The sequence below is a fragment of the Amphibalanus amphitrite genome, unplaced genomic scaffold, assembly GCF_019059575.1.
Source record: "Amphibalanus amphitrite isolate SeventyFive unplaced genomic scaffold, NRLGWU_Aamphi_draft 000144F_arrow, whole genome shotgun sequence".
Classification (NCBI taxonomy): domain Eukaryota; kingdom Metazoa; phylum Arthropoda; class Thecostraca; order Balanomorpha; family Balanidae; genus Amphibalanus; species Amphibalanus amphitrite.
In genome coordinates, this window is record NW_024881639.1 from 758,416 (window position 1) to 785,712 (window position 27,297).

The 27,297-nt window shown below is 54.8% G+C and overlaps 2 protein-coding genes across 2 annotated transcripts in view; one reads left to right on the forward strand and one right to left on the reverse strand.

Annotated features, from left to right (window-relative positions):
- Positions 1-231: 231 nt before the first annotated feature.
- On the forward strand, positions 232-12,817 carry LOC122382682. The gene is made up of 8 exons (XM_043368345.1): positions 232-255; positions 1,802-1,869; positions 6,035-6,205; positions 6,715-6,809; positions 7,959-8,205; positions 8,766-10,845; positions 11,215-11,370; positions 12,553-12,817. Exons 2-8 carry the CDS (start codon positions 1,819-1,821, stop codon positions 12,639-12,641), a joined length of 2,889 nt encoding a protein of 962 aa, XP_043224280.1. The 5' UTR covers positions 232-255; positions 1,802-1,818; the 3' UTR covers positions 12,642-12,817.
- Positions 12,818-12,878: 61 nt separating this feature from the next.
- LOC122382657 (protein yippee-like 1) overlaps positions 12,879-27,297 on the reverse strand; it is a 41,102-nt gene continuing 26,683 nt past the window's right edge. The window contains exons 2-5 of the mRNA XM_043368295.1: positions 19,121-19,319; positions 18,001-18,044; positions 16,079-16,187; positions 12,879-15,251 (exon numbers count right to left, since the gene is read on the reverse strand). Coding sequence (XP_043224230.1) covers positions 15,162-15,251; positions 16,079-16,187; positions 18,001-18,044; positions 19,121-19,228 — 351 coding nt within the window. The 5' untranslated portion in view covers positions 19,229-19,319 and the 3' untranslated portion in view covers positions 12,879-15,161. The remainder of the gene's footprint in view (positions 15,252-16,078; positions 16,188-18,000; positions 18,045-19,120; positions 19,320-27,297) is intronic.

Sequence of the window (27,297 nt, forward strand, 5' to 3'; positions counted from 1 at the left end):
CTAATCGCATATTTTTTGTGCGACAAAGGCTATTGACTGTTTTTATAATAATGATACCATTTTCAATGCACTCAAAAGTGTTACTGCTTTTCTGCTTTTCTTTCCGTTTCATAATGCAGGAAAAGTTGTGTAAGGATAATGACGTCAACGATTTTCAGACCCATCACGTTGAATGATGTACTTGTTTTTGTGCACTCTTTGTTGCGCTGGAAAGTGGGTGGGCGCGTAGGCGCGTGGCGTTTCGGAGTTTGTACGGTGAGATCAATATTAGCGCTGCGGAGAGGCAGGTATATACTGGGTATATATGCAAATGCGTAACAGTCTGAGAAAAGGAGAATGGAGAATGAGCGTACTAGTGCAAAAACATTCAATTATTGCTGATAACGTAGGTGCAGAACATTGTTTGAACCCTGGCAAGGTGGCCTCAGGGGGTCGCACTCAGGGGGTCGATGCGACCCCCTGAGGTTTTTTTTTGTGGTGGGCGCCGAACCATTAGTCAGATCGTGCTGAAATTTACAATAGCCTATGGGGCATCCTTTGCGCAACTTTTGGTAAAAATTATTTTTGGGTCATGTCAGGTCACCGAGCTATGACGTCATAATTAGTTACAACCTCAAACGGTCTCAATCGTACATTCCGCGTAACTGTGCGTGACCTCATTGACAAGAACAAAACTGTTTCGTGGATTGATGTCAGATTTTGACAGGACATGAATCTTTATATTGAATAGTGACGGAGTGTCCCAAAATTGTATGTTGGCTTGGGTGCCGGAGACGACGGAGGGGAATATTCGTCACTGCAAAGAGGGCTGAGAGTGGAAGATTGCCAGTCAGAAAGGCACTGAAAAGAGTTGAAAATAGGGATCAACAATGAATTTATGAATGTTCGAGGATGCGGGAGCTGCCTTATAAGATGATTGAATCAAATATGGAGGGAGGTAAAACGTACACGCAGTCCGCAGATGCTCTTAATTCACGGAGTGAAAAATCGCCCTGGAAAGTTGGAGGTGAGAGTGGAAAATTATTTTGACTTGGACGTCGTTTCCCACCCTAACTGGCAAATTTTGGGAAAGATCACTAAGTGACCTTTCAAAACTGCAAAAGTCAACCAAGGTCAATGACCTCACATGTTCACACGATGACCTTTGTGATATGAGCTGTGTTTAGTGGGGTTTCTTGAGGTCTTGAATCTGAATCTGTGGTTTAATTTTCACCTAAATGCCTTCAAAACTGTTCCTTGACCTTTACGAGGTCCATCCAGGTCATTTAGGACCGTCCTCGCCGGCGGCGGGTGTGACCCCCGTGTTCCTGCGGACTACATCACGCCAGTAATGACTGAAATGCGGTCAACTATACATCATTTTGCTGCTAATTCGTTGAGAAACACGGTCGTGAAAGTTTCATGTCGCTATCTTTCATAGTTTCACCAATATTGGCTAAGTAACTTGGAAAATTCTAGCTTTTCCCCAAAAATTTGACCTTTGACATGCCATAACTGGGTCAAATATTGACCCAGGGTCAAAAAATTACCACCAATCGTGAGCACTCTTTGAGAGCAATCGACTGGTCTTCGTTGCTAAGCGCTACGACGCTTAGTTCGAAACGCTGGGGGGGTGGGGGGTCGCATCGACCCCTCCCCCCGTGCCAGGCCGCATTATGAAAAATGTCCTGCTAGGGCGAGGGTTAAGCATATAATTGGATGAGTTCTGATTCATCTGCAATGCAATGTAAAGTTGTGAATTATTGATGGTTTATGATAATTTCGACTGTGTAATCATGTGACATTTTCTGCCATTCGTCAGATTTGCTGCTCGGGAACATGTCATACATTCCGGGACTGAACCATCCCCAAGCCAAGGCGAAGTCCAAGGTAAGTCCGATGCATTTTATCCTACGCCTGTTTTGTTACGGCGTTTCGGGCCGCGCTCAACTGTGCTTCTGCAGTCGGTGCCACTGGTACCGTATCCACGTTTGTGGTTACAACACTGCGCACCGTGTCACGTAACCATTATTACCACCCATTGTTAGCGGCTCGGTGGCTCCGTGTGTGTTCCAATGAACGGTCTCGGTGTGTTCCAGCGTGTGTTCCTCATCCAAAACCCGCGTGGCGTGGGGCACCTATCACTTAACTGCGCCACGTTGACGGCGTAGGTGGGGGTGGCTTATTTGGCTTCACCTGGGCATCCGGAAAACGTAGGAAAGACAAACGCATGTGAAGAGCACTCTACAGCACTCTATAGCACTACCTACCGCACTTTACGGAGAGAGTGCTGATAGCACGGCGTAGGTGCGGGTGGCTTATTTGGCTTCACCTGGGCATCCGGAAAACGTAAGGAAGACAAACGCATGTGAAGAGCACTCTACAGCACTCTATAGCACTACCTACCGCACTCTACGGAGAGAGTGCTGATAGCACGGCGTAGGTGGGGGTGGCTTATTTGGCTTCACCTGGGCATCCGGAAAACGTAAGGAAGACAAACGCATGTGAAGAGCACTCTACAGCACTCTATAGCACTACCTACCGCACTCTACGGAGAGTGCTGATAGCACGGCGTAGGTGGGGGTGGCTTATTTGGCTTCACCTGGGCATCCGGAAAACGTAAGGAAGACAAACGCATGTGAAGAGCACTCTACAGCACTCTATAGCACTACCTACCGCACTCTACGGAGAGTGCTGATAGCACGGCGTAGGTGGGGGTGGCTTATTTGGCTTCACCTGGGCATCCGGAAAACGTAAGGAAGACAAACGCATGTGAAGAGCACTCTACAGCACTCTATAGCACTACCTACCGCACTCTACGGATAGAGTGCTGATAGCTCTAACCGACCACTGTTGGAACTTGGAAGTATTCGTGTAATTTTTCATTCAAGTCGGTTCTTTCGGCTTTGGTCACTTAGGGTCATCAAAGATCAAATGTTGAGATTTTGCGACTGAGACCAATATCCAACATGGTGGCCGCCGAACTAAAGGAACTTAGAGGGCGTGAGAAAAGCAATCGACAGCTGATTAAACGTCCTTTCCCTACTTTGCTAGCAGATCAGACATCACATCAGGTCAAGTGTTTTAATCAACAGAGGCTCAAACTGTTAACAGTATAAACAACAATGCAAAATTGACCGATTTATGCAGATGCTGTTTCTCTGCGGCAACTTTTCCAGCTATGGGAAACATTTTACCAGCATCATATTTCTCTCAATGAAGCATGTAGAATGATATGAAATTTTACTTTACGTCGAGCTCACGGCATAATCCAAATGGGCCATGGTGTTGATGAACCAAGTGTTGCACAGTTGTTGGTCCGTTCATTGCATAAAGTTGCGACTTGTGTAGGTATGAAAGCTGCGTTGTGGATTTAAATTAAGTACACTGGTGTATTTGCTGTACGAGTAAGTGGCATCCTGCCCAGGGGCTACGGTACGGAGTCGATAGATTTGTTGGTGACTCCGACTCCGAGTCCGACTTCCAAAATCGACTCCGACTCCAAATTGGGACTCCAGCTCCGACTCCGGACATTGCTCTTAAAGTCCATAAAATGACAAGTAAAGTTCGTGCCGGAGATCTTTCTTTCTTGTCTGAAATGAATCGACGCGTTCCAAGGCCTTCCATTGCAAAATGTATTATGCCTTTCAAATAATATGCAGTAGTAGGTAAATGCAGGCTCCGTCTTCTGCCCTTTCACGGAAAACGCTCGTACAAAACAGGGGTAGGCTTAAGCGTCGACAGAATCTTATTTTGAAAGTTCAACGAACGTAACGTAATATGTTGAGTAGTAATAGACAAATATATGTATTGAGACGGGTTACACAGCACATTGGGTGGACGCGTTTCGTCTAAATGACTTTTTCGACACCCTCTCGGAAATTAAAACAATACAAACACACAAGAATAAAACTAGCACAGCAGTCTCACACTCTGTTGAAATACAGCATGCTAAGAATGCGCATTACTACAAATGATAACCTTCGATAAAAACTATTTGTCGGTACACAGCTACTGTTACATAATCATCGACGAGAATGAAAATAGCACACTTATAACGACTCGAACGGTAAGTTTTTTTAAGTCAAGTTTTTAATGCTAAACACTGCTGCTGATTTAATGCTGATGCTGCTGATTAATTTGATTATGAAGTGGGCAAAATCAGCAGCAGTGTTCAGCATTAAAAACTTGACTTAAAAAACTTACCGTTCGAGTCGTTATAGGTGTGCTATTTTCATTCTCGTCGATGATTATGTAACAGTAGCTGTGTACCGACAAATAGTTTTTATCGAAGGTTATCATTTGTAGTAATGCGCATTCTTAGCATGCTGTATTTCAACAGAGTGTGAGACTGCTGTGCTAGTTTTATTCTTGTGTGTTTGTATTGTTTTAATTTCCGAGAGGGTGTCGAAAAAGTCATTTAGACGAAACGCGTCCACCCAATGTGCTGTGTAACCCGTCTCAATGTAACGTAATATCGTCAAGCAACCGGTCTAGGGCATGAATTTGAGCCATACAGTTTCGACTCCGACTCCGGGGTCCGAGTCGGTAGGATTTTACCGACTCCGACTCCAACTCCGGGCAGAGCCGTCGACTCCGACCGACGCCGACTCTGAATCCACAGCCCTGAATTCCCGCCACTGCCCGAGGTCTGCTTAGCATTTCTGAAGCGTCCGCGCCGCGCCGGCGTGGTGGCAGCGATCTCAGTGCAGCGGGTTTGGGACGAGGCTGTTGTGGATGCTATTGTCTCCCCTGGGGACGGGGCCAGTCTCGAGTCGACTGGTAGGCGCCAGCCGCCATCGGACAATCTGCGGACGGGTGTCGGATTTCGGCCTTGGGCGCTGTCGCGGTAGTACGGCGGTAAATACCCGAGCGCTCCCCCGCCACCCGGCTGGCACCGTCTGCTTAGGGCTGGTCCAGGTTCCCCCCGTGACGAACGCCGGCGGCTGGTCGTGCAAGTTGCCACCGCGACCTTGGTGGATAGTGCCGTGAAACTCAGCCGCCGTTATCGTGGCCCATAGCCGCGACTGTCGCTTGCCACCTGTGCGCCCTTTGTCACACGTTTATGACTGGCTTGTGTCTGCTCGGCTCGGTGATCCACGCTCGTTTTTCACATAGAAGCGGCTCCATGCTAGTTTTGTATCCTTTTTGCTTTAGAGGGGTCAAGGGCGAACTTTGTTGAACGGCAAGGGATGTAATTTTTATGACCCTCTTCTGGACACACTTGTTTTTGTGCGATGACACGTCTTTGCGTTTTGATAGGTGCTTATCATGATACAAATGCTCGGTCAATTTGACAAGTCGTATTGAGCTTTTGAGGTTCACATCTGGCTGTAAGCCTCCGGTGACTGATGAAGTTTAGAAAAGAAAAGTGATTAATCGCAGTCTGCTTGGCGTCATGCTCCTATCCCCCCCCCCTCCCCCCCGGTAGTGGAGTATAACTCTTTATGCTTGGCTCAGCTCATGGGTTTTAAGTCAATGTGATGCTCTCCACTCACGGATCACGGATGACCTTCGTTTGTGTCGTCCTCGCCAAATTTGAACCAGGGTCAATGCTCAAATGCTCAAGTTCAAATGTTCAAATGTTTATTACTAGTTATTACCGTTTCTGCTGAAATGGTGAGATGCGAATTGGTTTCGATAAAAAAAATTAAGGCTTTTGATACCGCTATAACATAAAAATGTCCGGCTATTTTGCTGTTGTTTCAGCTTATCAGAGACTAAAGGGTTGGCGCATGTTTCACAGACGTTTTTTTCTGCTCGATGAATATTACCATGATAAGCCCCTAGCTAAAGCTTGGAGTTGAATTAGCCTATGGCCTGTTACCCGTACCGTGTCCCGGTGACAGGCTACACCGTATGGTGGACCAACCCCTACTCCCGGCGGCCGGCGGAGGAGGAGGCTCTAATGTATTATGTAGCTCCGCGGCTCCGACTGACCTCTACAGGTCAACATTTGACTCTGGCAGCTGCCGGCTCCTTGGTGGCCGGGAGGCTGCATAGCTGATAGTGTATGAGCGCCGCGGCTCCTGCTGACCCCCACATCTCTCCGCAGGCGTCCAGGGCAGACGGTCGGCAATGTCAGGTGATAGAGGGCGACCAGAGCCGCTGCGTGGTCAGCTTCACACTGCGCGGCGCCACACAGCGGGCCGTGCTGCCGCTGGACCGGCTCTACTCGGAGGAGGGGCCGTGCGCGCACCTGCGGCCGCCCGTCTGTGGTGAGAAGGTCAGTCCCGCACCCCACACCCCATATACCCCTCGCTCGGGACGCCTTCACCGGCTGTCGGGCGGAGCTCGGCTGGGTGTGTGGGGAACGCCGGCTCCGATAACCGCCTGAATCATCCGGAGTGAGCGCTGTCGATAAGGGAGATATGGCGTGCAAGCAGCTGACACGGATCAACCACGGTCTGTTGTCCGATGATTGCGGACTTTTGCCGGTCCCCCCATTGCCCTGACAGCTTTATGAGAGTGATTTGTGAGAGGGTTCGCAACACACTCAATGTCTTGATTATATGAACGCCTTTTGCCCGCAAGTGGTGTCTGTTTGAGGTTGGCTATTCGTTATCTCTCGTAGCGCAGCTCAATTAGGAGGTGACATTGAGTGAGCAAGCATACTGAGTGTTTTAGCGAGACAGGTCAAATATGGTTTATCGTCCTCGTGAGCGTACTGTTGTCCCCAAAACGATTGTACCCAATGTATAGTGTATACTGAACTTTGACTGTGGCTGTTTTCAGCTTTTCTGTGATATGACGCCGGTGGATAACAAGACTGTAAACGCACAATGGCTGGTGGCCTTCGCCTGGAGGGGAAAACTCGAGTCGGCGCCCAGGTCAGTCGCAGTGGTGACCCGTATCATCCCCCTAGTACTGTTGCCACTGACTGAGCAGTGAGCACACTTCTGTAAGAGGCCTCCGTAAGCCGGGGAATGCAGAGCACACGGCAGATGGTACTCGATCGTGATGCTGGAATAACCGACGCGCCATGTCACGGCTGGGAGAGTTCTCCACGGCGTGACAGCTGTGTGTCTGGTGTTCAGAGATATCCCCGATAAACTCCGGGCTACGTGAGGGCTAGAGCATGTTTACACAGTACAGTTTGCTGTGAATCAGTTGCCCGAATTATTTTTCCAGGCATGTAATTACAAAGTTGTCTAAACCGAATGACATGTTGTATTTGCACACGAACTTGTTTGACTGTCGTGCTTGTCAAAACTTATCACGATGCAATTGTAATGAAGCGTAACGTAATAACTTGACATGATGCTTTGTGCTATCTGTCTATATGCCTGTTTGTCTGTGACAGGTCCTTGTTGTCGACTGATGTGTCCCTCTTGACTCTCTGTTTGTATGTGCGTCATGTCCGGCTCACCCGTCTGCCGACCTGTCTGTCTGTGGCAGGTCCGCTCAGCTGTCTACTGACCTGTCTGTCTGTCTGTGTCAGGACGTCCGGCCCGCTGATGTCTGTCTGTGTCAAGTCGGGCCCGCTGTCTACTGATCTGTCTGTCTGCCTGTGTCAGGACGTCCGACCCGCTGATGTCTGTCTGTGTCAGGACGTCCGGCCCGCTGATGTCTGTCTGTGTCAGGACGTCCGACCCGCTGATGTCTGTCTGTGTCAAGTCGGGCCCGCTGTCGGCTGATCCGTCTGTCTGTGTCAGGTCGGGCCCGACTCGCCCGTCTGCTGACCTGTCTGTCTCTGTCCGGCCAGGTCTGGCCCGCCGTCGGCGGTCACTGGTATGGTGGCCGAGGTCGGCACAGACTCGCCCGTCTGCTGACCTGTCTGTCTCTGTCCGGCCAGGTCTGGCCCGCTGTCGGCGGTCACTGGTATGGTGGCCGAGGTCGGCACAGACTCTCCCGTCTGCTGACCTGTCTGTCGTCTGTCTGTGTCAGGTCTGGCCCGCTGTCGGCGGTCACCGGTATGGTGGCCGAGGTCGGCACAGACTCTCCCGTCTGCTGACCTGTCTGTCGTCTGTCTGTGTCAGGTCTGGCCCGCTGTCGGCGGTCACCGGTATGGTGGCCGAGGTCGGCACAGACTCGGGCGTGCTGCTGTTCGTCACGCCGGCCGGCTGTCGCGAGCGGTGCGCGCTGGGCCGGGCGGCCGTGCAGCCAGACGGCGCGCCACTGCCGGCCGCCGAGCCCATCTCAAACCACCTGGACGTGGGCGACACGGTGGTGTTTGACTGCCGACCCACCACAACCGCTGCCAACTGCCACTGGCTGGCCGATAAGGTAAGGCGCCCGCCGCACAGCTCACCCTGACTGACCTCCCCCTCCCAAACCGCTCTGCTTCCCTCCCCGGGGCTAACTTCGGCCACTGGCTGGCCTAACAGGTACGGCGACCGCCGCACAGCACACCCTGACTGACCCGTTTCCTCCTAGATAAACCACGACCAACCACCCTGCTCCCAGACCTCTGATTTTATTCCCGAGCATGACTGCGGCCAGTGAATTACCGTGACCGGTCTGGCTCTGGCCTGCACCTTGTACACTTCTTGTTTCGCTCCTTGACCGACCGCAGCCTCTGGCTAGCTGAAGAGCTAATATGGTACCGATAGAATATTGTCTTGGCCGTAACAATCACTGACTCACGCTGTTTGACTGAGCTGCTTCCGAGTAAGCTCCTGTGGTTTCCTGGCTGGCAATGCGATGTGTTCTCCGGTTCCCAGCGTGTGTCTGATTCTGGCCGTTCTGTCCAAGATGAGCTTACTCAGTTCCGTTCCTCCCTCGGCTGGTTGTTGTTTCTGTGTGAGCTCGGACCGGTTCTGACCGTTGCTCTCCCTCCCTGTCAGGTGTGGTTCCCTGCCGCCTCGGAGGACTCCTACTATGAGGACGAGGACTGTGAACTGCCGGGCGGCGAGCGCGGCGAGTTTATCTTACGCACTACGCTCAAGGCGATTGTCGGCCGCGTCGACTTGGTAGTAAATTACAAGGCGGTGCTGACTTTCGACTACCACGGCCAGCGGGAGCGCGCCCTCCTGCTCACCGGCAAATACACATTCCCCGAGAAGGCGACGGCAGCCGAGCGGCGTGACCTGACCAAGGTGCTGAGCCGCGGCGACCAGGTTCGCTTCACGTGCCACGAGTACGACAAGCCGAACGGCACTGACCGCTGCGGCTGGTGGGTGATGGAGGCCGTCCGGCTGGAGACGACGCAGCAGGTCGGCAGGGAGGCCGGCTACTCGCAGAGCGGACACCTCTACGAAAAGATCGGCACCGTCAAGGACGTACTGGCCGCAGAGGGCCTGCTGCACTTTGTGCTGGCCGGCCGCCGCGAGGTGGCCTGGTTCTCCGACGAGGAGGTGTTCATTAACGGCCGTCCGTGCGCTGGGCGGCTCTCGGACACACTGGAGTCCGGTCAGCGGGTGCACTTTAACGCGGTGCCCGGCTCGGCGCCGCGCGGGGCCGACTGGCGCTGCACATGCGTCTGGCGCGGCGAAATGCCCACCGTTGAGGCCAGCCAGAAGCGCACGGAGGCCTCCGTCGTTAAGAAACAGAAGAAATCCAAGTCGGCCAAGTCGCGTATCGATGACCTGGACGACTTTGAGCTGCCGGCGGCGCCGCCCAGTGCCGGCGGGGACGGCTGGGCGGTACCGATGGCTACGGGGACCGTACCACCGCTCATGGCCAGGCCCCACCTGGGCGGCGGCGACCGCGGCCCTCGCGCCGACAAACAGACGCCCAGACTGCGCGCCTCCATGGTGGCCGAGCTGGACGCGTTCGATACGGGTATGGACGGCGGCGCGGGCGGCGGCAGTGACGCCGGCGCCGGGGCGGACTGGATGGCGGCCGTGGACGGTAACGCCGAGTGGGACGAGGAGGTGGAACCGGACGACGACGGTGACGAGCTGCTGGGCCGGGCGGCGCCGGCCGGGTCGGCCAGCTCCGGTCCGTCTCGGCCGCTCAGCGAAGCCTCGCCGGAGCAGCCCGGGCCCGTGTCGAGCCCGAGCCGGGCGGCGCGCCCGAGCGCGGCCGACCCGGCCCGGCCGCCGCTGCTGCCGGACCCGGAGCCGCGGCGGTCGCCGCTGCTCCCCACGCCCGACCCGCTGGCCTCGTGGTCCCCTGCCGGCCTCCCGCACGGCACCCCCGCGTCAGCGGCGCGCGCGCAGGGACGCTCGCCGCCGGGCCTGTCGGCGCCGCGGCCGGCCAACCCGCCCGGTCTGTCTCCAGCGGCGCTGGCCGCCGCGGCCTCGGCCAACTACAGCCGGCAGCAGGCGGCGGCCTCGTCCTCGCTGCTGGGCACCCCGCCGGTGCCGCACAGGGACGGCCTGCTGCCGGCGCCGCCGCTGCCCCCCGCCTTCTACGGGTACCCGGCCGGGCAGCCGGCCTACTGGCCGCCCGGCCTGGCGCTGGGCCACCCGCACCTGGCGCACCAGCCGTTGGCGCCTCAGCAGCTGCTGTTCGGCGGCCGGCTGCCGCCCCCGGCCATGGCGCCGCTCTCGGTCGACCAGGAGAGCCTGGAGCGGATGGTGCGCGGTGGTCCGCTGCCGACCTCCGCCGTGCCGCCGGCGCCCAGCGCGCAGCAGAAGCGCTCGGTGCCGGACGCCGACTGGGAGGCGGCCGCCGCCGCCTTCAAGGTGGACCCGGCGCCGGCGCCGCCACCGCCGCCGCCGGCCCCGGCGCAGCAGCCAGAGAGCTCGCCGACGCTGGAGAGTCTGGAGCTGCGGCACGGCGCTGCGGGCGGGCTCCCAGGCCAGGCGCCGGGACTGGACTCTGTGTCGGACCGGCTGGCGGCCGTCCAGCTCGGGGACGACGTGCAGCGCTCGGAGAGCGGCACGGAGGGCAGCCTGGACGACGAGCTGGACCGGCTGGAGACGGGGCCGGCCGACGGCGGCGACCGGTCACCGCCGCCGCCCGTCGAACCAGTGTCAGGTGAGATCGGACACGGCGCCCGGCCGGCAGAGGGCGGGCTGCTCTGTGAGGGTAGACAGGCTCAGCTGGAGGGTCTGGCACAACTCATTTTTTTCTGTTCGTTCGTGTGTTGATTGTTTACTGTTGATTGGATTGCTTTCTCTCACATAATGAGGATTAACATCGTATAATGTTGCCAGTTATGTGATGGTGCTATTCTTCAAGGTTCTTTAGTGTTGAACTGATGTATTTCCTGATCAAAGATGAACTTCTAATGCAAGGCCAACACTAATGCTCGGTTCTTAGTTTTATTCCGTCCCGCTGAAGTGATCACTTCATGGTGGTTCCTGCCCGTTGGTCTAACCTCCGTCACGTTTGGCTCTTCCCCAGGGAAGGGCCAGATCCTGGCGTTCGTGGACGAGTCGCAGGGTCTGGCCGAGTGGGACCACGACGGCACCATCGAGCAGGTGATGTTCGACCGCGCCGTCTGCTACTGGCTCGGCGCGCGCATGGACACGCTCGACCTCACCGACTGCTACACGCCCGGTGAGTGCAGGAGTGGGTGCCGCTTAGCGGTGTGTGTGGCGGTTAGTGTTTCAGCGAGTGTGGTGAGTTAAGTGGTGAGTGTAGAAGTGGGTGTAGTGCAGTGATGTAACTTCTAGGGTAGCTGCAGCTGGTGATGCAGTAAATGTAGCAGTGAGTGCAGAAGTTAATGTTGGTGTACCTAGCAGTGGGTTTAGCAGTGGTTCTGGAATGTATGAGCGGACGTGTCACCCAGTGTCTCAGTGAGTGTGCGTGAAGTTTAGCAGTGGTGTAACACTGAAGGAAGCGGTGAGTGTGTAACAGTGGGTGTAGCGATTGGCCGCTGAGTTTGGCTGGGCGCCCAGGAGCAGGACCCCGTTTGGACGGCCGGCCTGGCGCGCCGAGCACAAACACCTAGTATGGGATGGGCCGGGTCACGAGTGTTCGGTAGTGTCGGCGCTATGAGCGGCGCCTGCTGACGGGTCGCCCTGCGGCGGCCCCGCTGATCGATCAGGGCTCACTGCAGGGCGGCAAATGGCGCAGTTGGTCTCCACCCCACCGCAACCCTGCCCTCAGCCGGCTCGGCAGGGTGTCCGGTCATCAGGGCGCTGCGCGGTAGGCCAGGGTCGGCTCCAGCGTCAGAGACCCTCCCCGTCCCTGGTCCGGCAGCCGAGCGGTCTGATACGCTCTGCGTGTCCGTCCTCGGACCCGACGTGTCGTTCATGCGATCTGATAATTTTTCTCCTCAGGAGCCGACGTGTCGTTTGAGGGATCACACTGACCCCAGTGTTTGTTCTCCCTCAGGAGCCGACGTGTCGTTCGAGCGGTCTCACTGACGCCCTGTGTAATTGTCCTGCCCCAGGAGCAGATGTGTCGTTCCGAGCGACCAGGCTGACCCCAGTGTTTGCCCTCCCTCAGGAGCCTACGTGTCGTTCGAGGGACCAGGCTGACCCTAGTGTTTGTTCTCCCCCAGTAGCGGACGTGTCGTTCGACGGACCAGGCTGACCCTGTGTATTTGTCCTCCCTCAGGAGCAGACGTGTCGTTCGAGTGGTCTCACTGACGCCCTGTGTAATTGTCCTGCCCCAGGAGCCGACGTGTCGTTCGAGCGGTCTCACTGACGCCCTGTCAGTGAGACCATTGTCCTCCCCCAGGAGCAGATGTGTCGTTCGAGGGACCAGGCTGACCGTGTATTTGTCCTCCCTCAGGAGCGGACGTGTCGTTCGAGTGTATACCGGCCGGCCCGGGCGAGCCATATCAGTGGGTGGCCACGCACTTCGAGCAGATCGAAGACTAGTCGGTCCGCCAGCGGTGCGACAAAAAGACGCAATTGAGAGCGGGAAAGTGGCTGTGAATGGTGGCCATCGTGTGTGCATTCCGTGTTCGGGCCGAGGCGCCCTGTGAGATGAGCTATTCCAGCATGGCAGGTCCAGTCCAGGACGACCATGACCAATATATGCAGTGATCACCAGTTACGCTGTCTCTGTGTGTACGATGGCCGCCGGACGTCCTCTGCGCGGAGTGAGAGCCAGTATTTACTGTGTTCCTCCGTGTATTTCTGGGTGCCCGGTGAAAACACACATATACATACATATACGTACACCATATACACACACAATGCGCGGCGGCACACGGCCGCCCGCGGAGCGGCCGGGCGCGCGGCTGCTGGGTCGGTACTTCAGTCTCTGACGGCGGCGGCGGCGGTACGCGTCCGGTTGTTCCGCGCAGATCACGTATAAAACGACTATGTACAGATGAATATGAGGCGCGTATAGGGATTGCGCGGTCAGGACCCGGAATAGGACAGGACAACGCAAGGAGATAGGAGCCAGGGGCGCCGACGAGATTGCTGGTTAGTCACTTTAGTAGAAACACTAATTCAGATACAAGTGTTGCCTGGCAGTTGTTCCTTGCACGGGCTGGTACTGATGCAAAGCTGGGGTAATTCAATGGCTGTTCAAAATGAGAAGACTGTTACCACTGTTGACCAACAAACGCGAAGGGAAACCACGCTGAGATGGTAGTATCATTGTGACCATTGATGGTATCTTCCATGCGCCAGTGCGCGACCCCCGGAGAGACTGCCACCCGGTTGGACCGAGTTAGCACCCCGGGATCCAGTGGTGGTTTCGGCGCCGGACGCCGCCACTCTGGCCCTTCGAACGTCCTTACTTCAGCGGAGATGCGAGCTCGACACCAAACAGTGCAAGTGCGAAATCCAGGGCACCTCACACTTAGTACGTCTGACATGCAGTGCTTCGTAGCCTGACGCTACGTAGATCTGTATGTCAGGTACAAACTATGGGTGCCCTGCACCTCACAGTAACAGGTATTCACGTTCCAACCTCGCATCTCCATCAAAGTAACATCCGACGCCGACAGGACCAAAGAAGCGGCGTCAGGGGTCGAGAGCGCTATTCCGATCCGCCCTAGACCGGCGGAAACTCGCGTCCCGCTCAGGACGCTCTGTTACCTCTGAGGGTCACGCCGTCAGATATTGCAGAACGTCCCAAGTCACATCCGGATGTCCGCCGGTACACGCAGCAGCGAGGAAGACGTCTCAAAAACGTCCACATCAATCGCCAGTGGTTAAAACTACTTCGAGTCATCCCGTCAACAGTAGCAAATCCGATCCCCGTTTGAACAGCCATGACATGACGTCCCAAACGTAACAGGTTGCGACTTTTTCAGACCGCATTAACGAGACTGAATGAATGCCGAGAACTGGTTTACAATATGTTATCACGGTGCATACTATCCCCAATAATGCGCGGGCCTATACAAACAGCGAACAGCACAATTTTTAAACGCTCAAAGACCTATTTAGGTAAGTCCTCTAATCCATCGGAGAAACCGCGCTGCTAGAAGGATCAAGGCCAGTTGCATGGTACATTTTCGTTGACACTGATACGGGCACGCGTCAGTCGACGGGGGTCGGCCCGCGGGGGCGCTGGACGAGCCGACCGCTGGGTTCGGACGGTCAGTGGACTGCGGCTCGCGGCGCGACCAGCGGGACAGGAGGCAGGGACGGTCAGGGCACGCGGAGAGGGGAGACGGGGAACCGACGGCCAGACACGGGGAGAACCACCACCGGCCGCCAGCGGCACCCGGGGACAGACAGCGGGGCACGTACTTATACACTGCGGAATGTGACACGCTCCAACCTACAAAAATAGCCGCGCCCGCTCTACGATCTGTTAGCGCGGTGGCAAGCTGGCGCCGGGCCGTGCGAGCTGCTGCGTCCGGGCGGCGCGCGCGTCCCTGACGCGGCGGCCTAGTAGCGACAGGTGGGGCTCGACTCACAGCTAGCTGGAGGCGGCGCCGCGCCGGCCCGCTCAGTGCGGGCCCCTGGTTAAGCCGGATGAAAGACTAGATCATGCACAAACATAACAGATCCCGGATTAAACGAAACACTTATTGCCTGTCTCAGTACGCCACGGTCGCGGATTGTCTTTGGTATGCACTTAAAGTGAAAGAATGACGCGCGCAAATTGGTTGAAAGCCGACAAATCGCGGACAACAGAAAACTGAACTGTCTACACGAACGGTCGCACCTGCGCGGCAAAACAGCCTGATTCTACGCCTAAAGCGAACACAAATCACCAACAATCACACCACGGGCGGCCGGCGCGGAGAGCGAGCCCGGCCGGCCGGCATTGCCACCTGTCCATAAGTACAAGGAGTGAAGCTTCGAGAGATCGGCGCGGAGTGGCGCTCGGGGGGCGCGGCCGGCGGGTGGCCCGGGCCGGCCGGACCCGGCGGGCCGGCGGCGGCGGCGGCGGCGCAGAGATCAGGGGCCCGGCGGACCCGGCGGCCGTCATTCCCAGCCGTTGTCCTTGATCATGTGCGCCAGCTCGATGATAAACTTGCCCTCCTTGTACTTTTGGCTGGTCTCGAACGCTTGCTCCTGCAACAGGTGGACGGTGAGTCATGCTCCGCTCCAAGCCCTGAGGGGTCACGCTTCGACCGTTGCTTCGCCGAGAGCTATCCATCGCCTTTGTTAGCAGTCACACGGCATATGGTGTCAGGGTACACCACACTCAATACGGGGCACAACGTATACGCTGTACAACACGCGGTACATGGCAGCACTGCATTAGAGTACTCCGCACAAGCCACACGCCACAGGGACAGAGCCAGGCGTTCGGGCAGAGTCGGGTCACCCCGGGTCGCCTTTGTCCTCCACACACGCACCCACGCACCCCTCCCTGCCCCCCTCCCCTCACACAGCCGCTCGACGTCGGTCGCACCGGACGGCAGAGAGACTGCGTGGACACACAGCCTGCGGGCATTGATCGGACTCACTGCGCTGCAAAACAGAGGCCGCCGGCCGCCGACCGAGCCGGCTCCCGGCGACAGAGACGCAGACGGGGGTGCGTCAGTGTCCCGCCACCGGGCGGTGCCGGAGCGGCCAGGACCTCCCCACCGACAGCAGGAGGGGACCAACGCACGGACACGGCACACAACATGCTGACTGGCACGTCAGTGAGCCAACAGACAAACAGGGTGGGGGAGCGGGAGCCGACTCACTAACCACACACGCCGCCAGGAGCTGGACAAAGAGCGGTACAGGACACCGGCAGCTGCTACCGCCGCGCCTGCCCAACCTCTCGCCACAACACCGTTCGGCGCAGCTGCAACGGGACCAACCACCCCCCCCCCACACACACACACACGCACACACCGAAAAACCACTGCCCTCCAATCAGTCCCGCTCGGCCGGCCGACACTCACGTATTTCCAGCCGAGGTTTGTCTTGCAGCACTCGCAGAAGATGTCGGCCACGGCGTGCAGACCGGTGAGCAGCACGCGCCGCTCGGCCTGGCCGCAGCTCACGTTCACCCTGAGGACGGACGGGACAGGGAGGTCACAGCACCGGTCACCGCACAGATCCGACACACAGCACACTGAGGCAGGGCACAGGGTAGCGCGGAGGGACAGTTTTCAAACAGGTGGCACTGGATACAGAGCTGATAAGGACTGGGAGGGAGAGCATCAAATGACCCTATCCTTATGATGTCATCACAAACAATGAATTGAAAGGCGTGACGTAATGCACTATACTCTGAATGCCATTTGTTGAGGAATAAAGCCGCAACTCTTGGCAAGTTCACACAAAATACTGGCCTCCAACCACATCGTACAAAACAATGGCCTCCACCATGGCCTATCGCTGCAGTGCAGTCGGCGTCCGCTGCTGACTCAGAGAGGTTCAATACAAGTGGCGCATTCGTGGCCGGGCGTCGGCAAAACCTCCAGGCCTGGGGCGGAGCAGTGATTAGTACTGACTCTCCAGCGCTCGGCGGCAGCACGGAGTATCGGTGCCGGGGAACGGCGGAGCGACGGAGTCTCGGAACCGGGGAGCGGCGGCGGAGCTGGGGAAGCCACAGCGTTAGGTCACAAAACCTCGGCGATCGCCAGTTCTGGCCCGGTGCCGACCGCTCCTTCCTGCTGATGTAACTCTCCGATCAATACTGATGACGGCTGGATGCGACCGAGAGCCGCCCCCGCCGCCGCCGCCGCCGCCGCCCGGACGGGACGGAGGCAGGCCGAGAGGTTACAGATCAATACAGCAATGTCAACCGGTACCGAGAGGCGAAGGGCAGGCGGTCGCCGGCCATAGCGCAATCTCAAACCCAGCCCGTCTGTCTCCCTCCTTCTCATTCTCCTCCTCTATATACCTCCCTCCCTCCCTTCTCTTTCTCTTCTCCTTTCTTCCTTCGACCCTCCCTGATCTCCCACACAATTTTGACTTCCGTACAATCACCAGATGGCCCGAGCAGCGTAACGATGACCTCCAATGGTCTGCTCGCTGCTGGAATCGGCTGAATAATGCGCTCGAGATGATGAATTCTACATGCTACGGCGCATATCAAAGCGTTCTCGTTAGCCAGGATTCATGCATGATCAATCGCATGGGCCGTTTGTGCGCTTAGGAACACTGCTGCATGACAATGGCGCCGCTGGGAGGTTTCTGAACACAAATGTTTCCCCTCTGCCCCTCAAGGGCCAGCAGGCTGTCCGGCAACCAGTGGGGTCAGCTGAACAGACTGTGAAAGAGACACTGCAAGACAGCGCCTGCAGCAACGCCGTCGGAGGAATGACTCAAGCGTGGATGTTGAGTACAATGGAAATAGGGATATTTGGGAAGAGCGAATTGTGGCTGAAACTGAAACGAAGAGAGCTACATCATTGCTTCCACGGATCAAACGGGATGCCAGCGGCCCCAAAAGGGACGGCTCGGTTCTGCGCGCCCACTGAGCGGCGATGTTTGTGCGGCGTCACCCGCCGAGTGGGTGGGGATCGCTGGCGGCCGCCCGGGTGGTGGCACGTGCGCGGCGTGCTCCACCGTCTGCCGCCTGATCCCCCGCCAGGAACAACACACCGGCCACCGGCTCCAAACACACAGCCGGCTGAGGTCGGTGGCCCGGCCGGCAGGGGGCGCTGCCCGAGCGCGGTGGCAACCGGCACCGGACCGGCCCGCAGAGGGCAGCACCGGAACGGCCGCGGCTGAGGGGTAGTCGGTGGGGCGGCGGTACGGTCCCACTCCCAGCTGGGCCTGAGTCACCGTCGCGGCCGCGTGGTGACAGCACACGTGCCCGCCACGGACTGAGGCGGACCCCAGAGGCCGCCAACAGCCGTCCCCCAGTACTTACACAGAGTTGAACAGGTAGGCGCGGCCCTGGCTTCCCTGGAACGACTGAAACACGAGAGAAGGGGGTCAGACTACATGGCATACGGCACGGTTCGCGGTCCACACACATAGTACGTGCGAGGGCGCCAAAATAACACAGCGATAAGAAACTCGATAACAAAGGCTCGACATTTCATAGCTACAAAGGCAGTATCCGGCAAAAACTTTTGATGACGGTTCCGCAACACTGCGGCAGTGCCCTGATGATATCCACACACATAGTACGTGCGAGGGCGCCAAAATAACACAGCGATAAGAAACTCGATAACAAAGGCTCGACATTTCATAGCTACAAAGGCAGTATCCGGCAAAAACTTTTGATGACGGTTCCGCAACACTGCGGCAGTGCCCTGATGATACGGTGCAAAACAGGTCAGCCCCAGCACGAACTAGTCCTCCCGTTCCCTTCATTTATATCCAGCACGGCCGTAGTACCTGCACCGGTCTCCCAACACCCAGAAAGGCACAGCCGATCCCACTCGGTTCCGGCTACCGCCTCTGCCAATCCCCCGACCAGCATGTCCCCGCCGCCCGACGGACAAAGGCGACTCAAACCTACCGCTGAGCGGCAACAAAATCACACGGCCGACAGCCGTCAGCGATTTACCGCGCAATTTTCGGTTTATGGTTGCCTCGAAAGGCGGACAAAGAAGTTCGCGAGCTGCGGGTCAGAGAGCTTCGCAGAACCCGAAGCGGTCTAACGACGAAAGGCCCGGGGCCGGGGCGGCCGGTCACAATCAGCAGTAGGCCGTGCAGTTTTACTGATTCGCGGGCCGCTCGTCGGAGCGATTTCGACCGTGTCGTCACCTCCCAGGTAAACATAACGTGGAACGTTTGGCCAGCAGCAAAAAATAAACATCTCCCGTCACAATTTAGGTCATGAAGTCAAGCGCTGTTTACGACTGTTTTGCTTTGAGATCAAACACATGCACGTCCAAGGCGTGAGCTCAGCGCTCGCCCATCGTCCACTTGGCTCTCTGACCCGCAGCTCAACTGGCCGGCCCCGTAATCGCCTTTAGCCCGCCGAGTCGCCGGCACGGGCTGCAAGCCCGCCGCGCCGGCCGGCCGGTCGGCCCGCTCACCTTGGATATGAGCTCGTCGTGGTTGGCCAGGTGCGCGCGGCAGTGGATGCACGAGTAGGTGCGATGGCAGCTGGGCAGGTACGCCTGGAACGTCTTCATTCTGACCATGGTCCGGCGCGCGGCCGGCTCGCTGCGGTCAAGTGCGCACGACGTCGGTCGGCCGCACGCTCCGACCACCCATTCACACGGGTTGCACGTGCTGCAGCAAAGGTGGTCACCGGGGGCTGTCAGCGGCCGGCGCAGCCAGCGCGGTGGGGCGTCCGTCCTCGGCCGCCAGCAGCACAACACTGCCGAGCGGCGGAGACGGCGGCGGCGGCCGGGACGGAGCGGCGCAGCGCGCACCGATCAGCTGACGGCGGCGCCGCGCCGCTCCGCCCCCGACCGTCGCGCGGCGCCCGCAGCCGACGACCGAGCCCGCACCGAGGGAGGGAGGCAGCTCCGGCACTGGCGCAGCCCCGCATCCCGGAACACACCCACATAGCGGACAACTGATGCCCGTACCCTGGAGCACACCACACCCACTTTGAACAGCTGAGCTATGCACCCTGACACACACACACAGCGAATAGGGCCAAGGCGAACCGTTTACCGCAGTGGGACAAAAATCAAACGGGAGGAGAGACAGACAATGAAGGACACTTTCAGTGCGGCACTTCAGGATGACGAATGGCATAAATACGCCGGTGCAACTGCAGACACGGGTAGAAGAAGAAGAAGAAAAAAAGATCAATGAAGAAAGCCGAGCAATGGTTGCTTCCAGGCAGGAGCAACTTAACTCTGACTTAACTAACTTGCTTTACCTACATAAAGGAGTAGCAAATGGTAGAGTTTAGAAACAATCATGGGTAAAATAGGGTGTGCTCACTGTGTGCACTGTGCTCTCTAGTTGCTGTCTGCTTTCTGTATCTGATATTTGTTCGACATAAAAATCGTAGCTTTGGCAGGCCTAGCCCATCCCTTTCAAACGAGCGGACGATGAATGGTACATGTCAAAGTTGCAGCCCAGCTTCTCCGTGCCGCTGGACAGAGAGCAGTCGTCGTCAGCGGGGCGAGGCGGCAGAGTGGAGGCATGGTTCGAGGGTCGGAGGAACCGATCAACGGCCGTCAGTCCGGTCGAGGAATGAGGGGATCTTGGGAGGGACGGCAGTTCGACATTGGAGATGTGCAGGGGGCAGCCGACCGGACTACCCCAAAGAGAACGACTGGGGAGTGTGAGCCACGGCGGTGAGAGCACGAGAGCAGGCTCAGTGCGCTGCGGCGCACAGGCCGAGCTGCCGACCGCTGACGACTGACGCAACCGTCGAGTACGACGCAGTGAGTGCCGGCGGCCGTTCATGGGCAGCCGCGGCCGACCGTCCATCAGAATCCCTCTCCGGGGCACGAGCTGCGCCGTCAGCGCCGCCTCTGATTGCGACATCACGGTACGTGAAGGTCGACCGCCAATACAGCCGGTAAATGATGCAACTTCGCCGCGGTCGGTCGTCCAAAGAGCATTTGTGTCAGCGATCTGCAGATCACTTAACCAGCGATATATGAAGCGAAATTATTTACTTTATCTACCGTGGGTATACCTAGGCGATAATCTTCAGGTCCGGAACCATCATTAGTTTTCATAGTTTTCATTCACCCAAATATTTTAAGTTGCACATGGGCTAGTATGAGTCGGTAAAAAAAAAACTATAGGTATGGTTTAGGAAGCTGAAAAGTTATTGCATGTACTGCGTGGAACAGGAACATCGCTGACACGCATCAAACGTCCTTATACGAGCAGTCTTGTCGATTTTATTAGGAGTAATAGTCGCCCTTGACAAACATTCATAGCTCGTGTAGGCTAGATCCTCTGAATTCCAAGAAGGAACGCAATAAGGCTCCGCGCCAGTAGCACGTCATTCGAGCTGGCGAGTTTTGGTAGTCGTGCAGCAAGAATTCTCATCAGATCTACGCAGCGGTCGTGACAGCGCCGGCAGGACTAGAACTCACTCGCAGTTCCCGCGACGCAGCAGCGCCACCGGGGCGCCGAGCGCCAGGAGCTCAAAAGCTAATATCAATATTATTCGGCTCCAGGTCGGCTGTTTGGCAGGGGTGCGGAGAGCGCCCGATCACACCAGCTCCCATCGCACGCGTCGTAAGCACGCTTCGCCACGTGACACAATAACATTTCGGACACGATCTTCACCGATAGCGAGCTCCAACGTAAATGTTTATCAGCCATCAACTGCGTCGCCCTCTAGCAGCCTTGACTGGAGCGGGTCAACGGTCGCAACAGTTGCCACAGCCGACTGATTTAGCTTCATGGTGGCAGCGGCGCGGCCGTTGGCGTCGCAACCGCCGACGGCGCGCTGCGGCGCAGCTGGTGTCGGCCGGCCCGACACCGGGCGCCGGAACGGTCTGACGCCGGCCGGACACCGGTCTGATCTGAACCAGGGAGGACACCGGTCCGACACCGAGCGGACACCGGAACGGTCCGACACCGGCCGGACACCGGTCTGACACCGAGTGGACACCGCGCAGACACCAGTCTGACACCGGGCGAACACCGGTCTGATCTGAACCAGGGAGGACACCGGGTGAACACTGGCCGGACACCGGTCTGACACCGGGCGGACACCGGAACGGTCTGACACCGGGAGCGGACACCGGAGCGGTCTGACACCGGGAGCGGACCGTGATCAGACCAGGCGGGCACCAGGCGGACACCGGACAGCTACCGCGCGGATACCAGACGGACACCGAGAGCGACCGGTCGGCGCGACACGATCTCGCCTGCTGATCTGGGCTGACACCCAGTACCCCACCTGGGTCACCGTGCCGGGTCATAAGGTCGGCTGACAACTGAAGCCGCCAGGGACGCCGTATCGTCGTGCCGGGTCAGCATGTCAGCTGAGTGCTGACCAACTGAGGCCGTCAGGGACGCCGTATCATACCAGCCAGCAGGAGACCCCGTCTATTGCCAGTCCCGTGTAATGACAGCATTACTTTAGCACTGCGATGCTGCATTCTTTCTCGTCTACATTGTGACGATGGAGACGTGGAGATGGAGAGGACGACAGGTCATACCGTGACACGATTCCGCTCCGGTTGGCTGCAGCATAGGCGTCGCCAGAGATTTTCGGTTGGGGGGGCAAAATCAACTTTGGTGTCAAAACTTGCCTTTCCCCAGTCTTTACTCACTCGTTTTACATATCATTCGACGCGCAATGGTGCGAGGAATCCGATGGTGAAAAAAGTTTCCTTCTAGCTATGACATGTAATTCTTTACAGTAAAAAATCGAAATTTTGAAATTTAATAACAATACGACTGGTAGAATTATAGTGGCTGCGATTGCCGACGCACTGCACAGGGTCCCTGTGCAGACGCTCGGCGCTCATGATCATTACCCATTAAAGGGACCATCCCACCTTAACATTAGTTTTGAGTTGAGATAGCCAAGTTTGCGGCCAGGCTCAGAAACCACCATTTATCCTGGTCGCAACCCCCGCAGCTTTATGGTGTTCAAGAAATTTCTTCCCTTTACTTGCAGGGTGGGACCAGCTTAGTCCCTATCTCTTAACCATTAGCGGTTTTTTGATGACGTCAGCAGTCATTTCAACGCCCGCCATTCCTTGAACCCGAGTTTTGCTGACCTTGAGCTCCCTTTTTTATCAACGTGAAATCCGTCGTCGGCGCTGAGAAAGCCTATTGCTTTTCATTTTAATTTGAATATTAGAAGATACCCACCACTGGAACTTGGACTGATATTATACCAAGGCCGAAGATGATCAAGCTGCCTGCTATATCTGGAGCTTGGTGTTCAACTTCAACATGGAATAAAAAACAAAATATCAAAGCAAACTGGATATGGTACTGCAAGTTGAAGTCCAAAGAAATTTGAAGAGCTGACAATTGACATTAATTCTTTTCCTGCAAGGTTTCCACATGGAGATCACAGTCACACCATGAAGAAATATTTTTGATGTTAACAGTTGAAAGGGGATTTATCTTCCAGTTTTGACGAAAGACGCTGCTGACTGTCTTTGGAAAAGGATGTCGGCATGAGGTGCAATTGTGCTTGTGAAGTGGTTATAACTGGTCTTTTCACAGTATTAAATTAAATGTGCCATTGCAGCTAAGTGTGTTATCATGTAAGGTAAAATCAAAACTACAATGTTGGTTTTACGAGCATTGAGAAGGCTGGTAGGTAACACCTCCCTGTGCTCGTAAATCATGCTGCCAGAGTATTCTAAATTAATTTTATCATACACTTTTGTTGTCCAGAATGGTTGCACTATTGTTTGGTATCATATTATTCCATGTAAATATTGTAGTGTAAAGTCCGACCAACATGTTACCAGATTTGAAGCTGTTACGTTACCTAAGTACCTGTTTTTTACTGGCGTGGTGAATGTCACCTGGATTTTGTTTTGAGGTGCAGACCTAGTAACTCTGACTACATGGGTTTGAAGCTATTATCTATTCTGTTTTTACTGGCCTGGTGAATGGCGACTGATGTTGTCCGTGGATGGCACTGAAACAAATTTTGAGTGTTTTGTACAGTGTTTTAATACAATGCTGAGGGCTGAAAGTTGTCTTGTTTAGAGTGGTGAAAGTTCAGGATATGCCAGCCACCATGGTGGGTCAGAGTTAAATGTGTTGCAGTCAGTTCGGCTTCGGCAAGCACACGGATGGGCATACGCATCAAGACCTGCTCTGCCATACTTTCAGCCAATTTTACCTAGGTAAGTCTTTTCTTTTTTCTGCCAAAAGCTATGACATTGTGAATTTCAGCACTGTGGCCTGTGTGTAGCTTTCAGGAAAGCAATTCTAAATAAAGCTCTGATAAAGTGCAAAATCAGCAATGCAGCCCTCTATTACATTTTCTACAACATCTTACTTGTTCCTTGCATGGAGAGAAAAATGCAATGTTATGAATTCGTTTATTCACATAATTTGACAAGCATGCAGTTACCTGCTACTATCACTGCACAAAACAGAGCAGAAAACATCAGTTGATCAAACACAAGACATAACAGAAGTTTACAACATAGGGCTGCCGAACCTGCTTCCTCCCACCACAGTTGATGCCATTTCCTAGCCTGGCTTGATGTGAGCACTGAATAGCTGCTTTGTCTAATTACAGCTCACTACCATTCAACTTAAACTACTCTCTTTAAAGTAAGAGTGAGAGCGTTCAGTGTTCATAGCAGCTCGACAGACGACAGACAACAAACATCTTGGCAAACCAACCAGTATTTGATTTGGCTAATGATTTATGTGATTGTTGTATCATGGCCAAACAACTTTAACAGCAATAATCCCTGTTTCATCTTGATCTTGCTTTTATTTCCATTTGAACTCAGATCTTGAAACAATCATCTGAAGTGATATCAGATACTGGCTTCTGTTTCTCTTGAAACAAGGGCGGCGCCACCGTGGGGGCAGTGGGGGCAGACTGCCCCCACTGGCAGGAGGCCGTGGGGGCAGTGGCGGCGCCACGAATTTTCGCCTGTGGGGGCAAAATTGAAGTGACCCGACTGTTGTCTGATACGCCGATCTGCAAAATCCATGAGCATCGCGGGCCCGGAAGAGGGGGGGGGGGGCGTTTTCGCCTCCCCTGGCGAATATTTCCGATACCTCACGAACGCTTAGGGATAGAAAGACGGAACTTGCTGTACCTTGTCTCCCATTAATTTGACATCTTTTGAAGCAAAGCAAAATTGGACCTAGCCTCCTTGATAACGTCTCAGGGCCGATTTTTCTATACTCCTGCACGGCAAACTTCGGCGTCAGCAGACGTGAACTTCAACCAGATGCCCAAAATAGAGCTTTAGAGATAAATCTTTGATTAAGTTCAGCGTTATGAGGAAAATCATTGTTAATACTATATGAGTCATTTGACCTTATCCTCAATCCTAAGTAAACTGTTATGGCAAAAATGTATTGTATTTTTTGCCATTACAGTTTACTTAGGGGAAGATGGGGGAACACCGCCCACCCCGATATCAGAAATATAAAAAGGTCAAGGGCGACAGTTGACTGTCTTTTGGCAGCGTGACGACAACAGAAGTGCAGGTATGGGCAGTGCACCGCATTGGTTTCGGTGATTTGCGAGAAATTCTTAATTTTACCTTTCGTGAATGCGTTTTATACTTTTTCTAGGATAATCAACAGAAGAAAACTGATCTTATTTGACAGACTTTAGTCCTTAAGTAGTATGTTATGCCGTAATTGGGACTCATCGAAGCATTACGTGCTCCTGCTCGAGCGAAATTTTTGTCGTGCTGCCATATTAAAGGATTTTTTTTAGAAAATGCAGACACTTGGGTAACACCACCCACTTGGGAAATTCGGTATTTAAAAGCACATTGTGATACCTAACCCAGGAGTGGCGCATTTCAAATAAAGAAAGAACGTTGTTGCTATGTTTTCTTTTCAGAGGATTATGAAAAATTTCGAGAAAATGAAATTTTTGAACTTTAAGTCGTCTAGTTGTATAAATGAGTACTATATTTCCCCAGCGATATAATAGTCGTTTCCACTGTATTTTAGAAATCTTCTAAAACGCCTCGAAATTTACGATAAGAAGAACAACTTATAGTCCAGCAATCTACAAATTTCGTTGCCTGCTGAACTCGGGCGGTGTTACCCAACGGTCGGTGTTACCCCGAAAAATATAGAGATTTGCTAAATGTGGAATAATGCAATAATGAACGACACTTCAAGAAAACGAATTGGTTGGTATGCATGTACAATTGATGCGACAATCTAATGAAACTGAGAGATTGATCATTTGGCCAGAAATTACGTGACTAGACCCTAAAAGGTAAAGGGGGTCGGTGTTCCTCCATCTTCCCCTAAAGGATTGAGGATAAGGTCAAATGACTCATACAGTATTAACTTTATAGATAAGGCAAATTAGTAAGTACGAGCACGGTTGTGTAGCATTTGACCTAGAAAAAGTACTTTGCCTTTATTAACGTTGTTAGTCAAGGGGGGAGAGCTACCCCCAGGCTGCGGTGGTTGGGATTACCCCCCGGGCCCGGCCGGGAGGGTCGCGAACAAATAAAACTATAAAACTAGATTGCGAGACACAAACCTGTGAACACATAGTCAGTACCTATAGTTCTCTCTTTCCCGTAGTACGTATATGTGCGATTCTCTCACACGCGATTGATACCTTTACCAGAATAAGCTCCATTAGGGCGACCCACATACATTTCTAGATAACCCGAACAATGAACATACATACCTATCACATTTTGTCATACCTCCCTGAGCTCAGTCTCAGTCTAAGGGTTCCCAAAAGAGGGTGATCTCTTCTCTGGCCGACTTTTGACAAACTGCCTCTCAACCTCCACGAGGTCAAGCTCGAGGGGCGAGGGCAGCCTTCTGGTGAATGAAAATGAGTAGGAGAATGAGTGGGAGTAGGAGATATGCGACGGGCGGTCCGAGAACGAACGTTCTGCTGATGCACTTGATACGGGGACCGTCAAAAACAGGCGTACTATTATAACCGCCTATCATGAATGTTGCACCGGTCTTCTGTTCCCTTGTGAACATCAGCCAAATTTTGTGGGGGCAAAAACATAGTCTTGCCCCCACGCAAGGGCGGCGCCACCGTGGGGGCAGTGGGGGCAGACTGCCCCCACTGGCAGGAGGCCGTGGGGGCAAGACTATGTTTTTGCCCCCACAAAATTTGGCTGATGTTCACAAGGGAACAGAAGACCGGTGCAACATTCATGATAGGCGGTTATAATAGTACGCCTGTTTTTGACGGTCCCCGTATCAAGTGCATCAGCAGAACGTTCGTTCTCGGACCGCCCGTCGCATATCTCCTACTCCCACTCATTCTCCTACTCATTTTCATTCACCAGAAGGCTGCCCTCGCCCCTCGAGCTTGACCTCGTGGAGGTTGAGAGGCAGTTTGTCAAAAGTCGGCCAGAGAAGAGATCACCCTCTTTTGGGAACCCTTAGACTGAGACTGAGCTCAGGGAGGTATGACAAAATGTGATAGGTATGTATGTTCATTGTTCGGGTTATCTAGAAATGTATGTGGGTCGCCCTAATGGAGCTTATTCTGGTAAAGGTATCAATCGCGTGTGAGAGAATCGCACATATACGTACTACGGGAAAGAGAGAACTATAGGTACTGACTATGTGTTCACAGGTTTGTGTCTCGCAATCTAGTTTTATAGTTTTA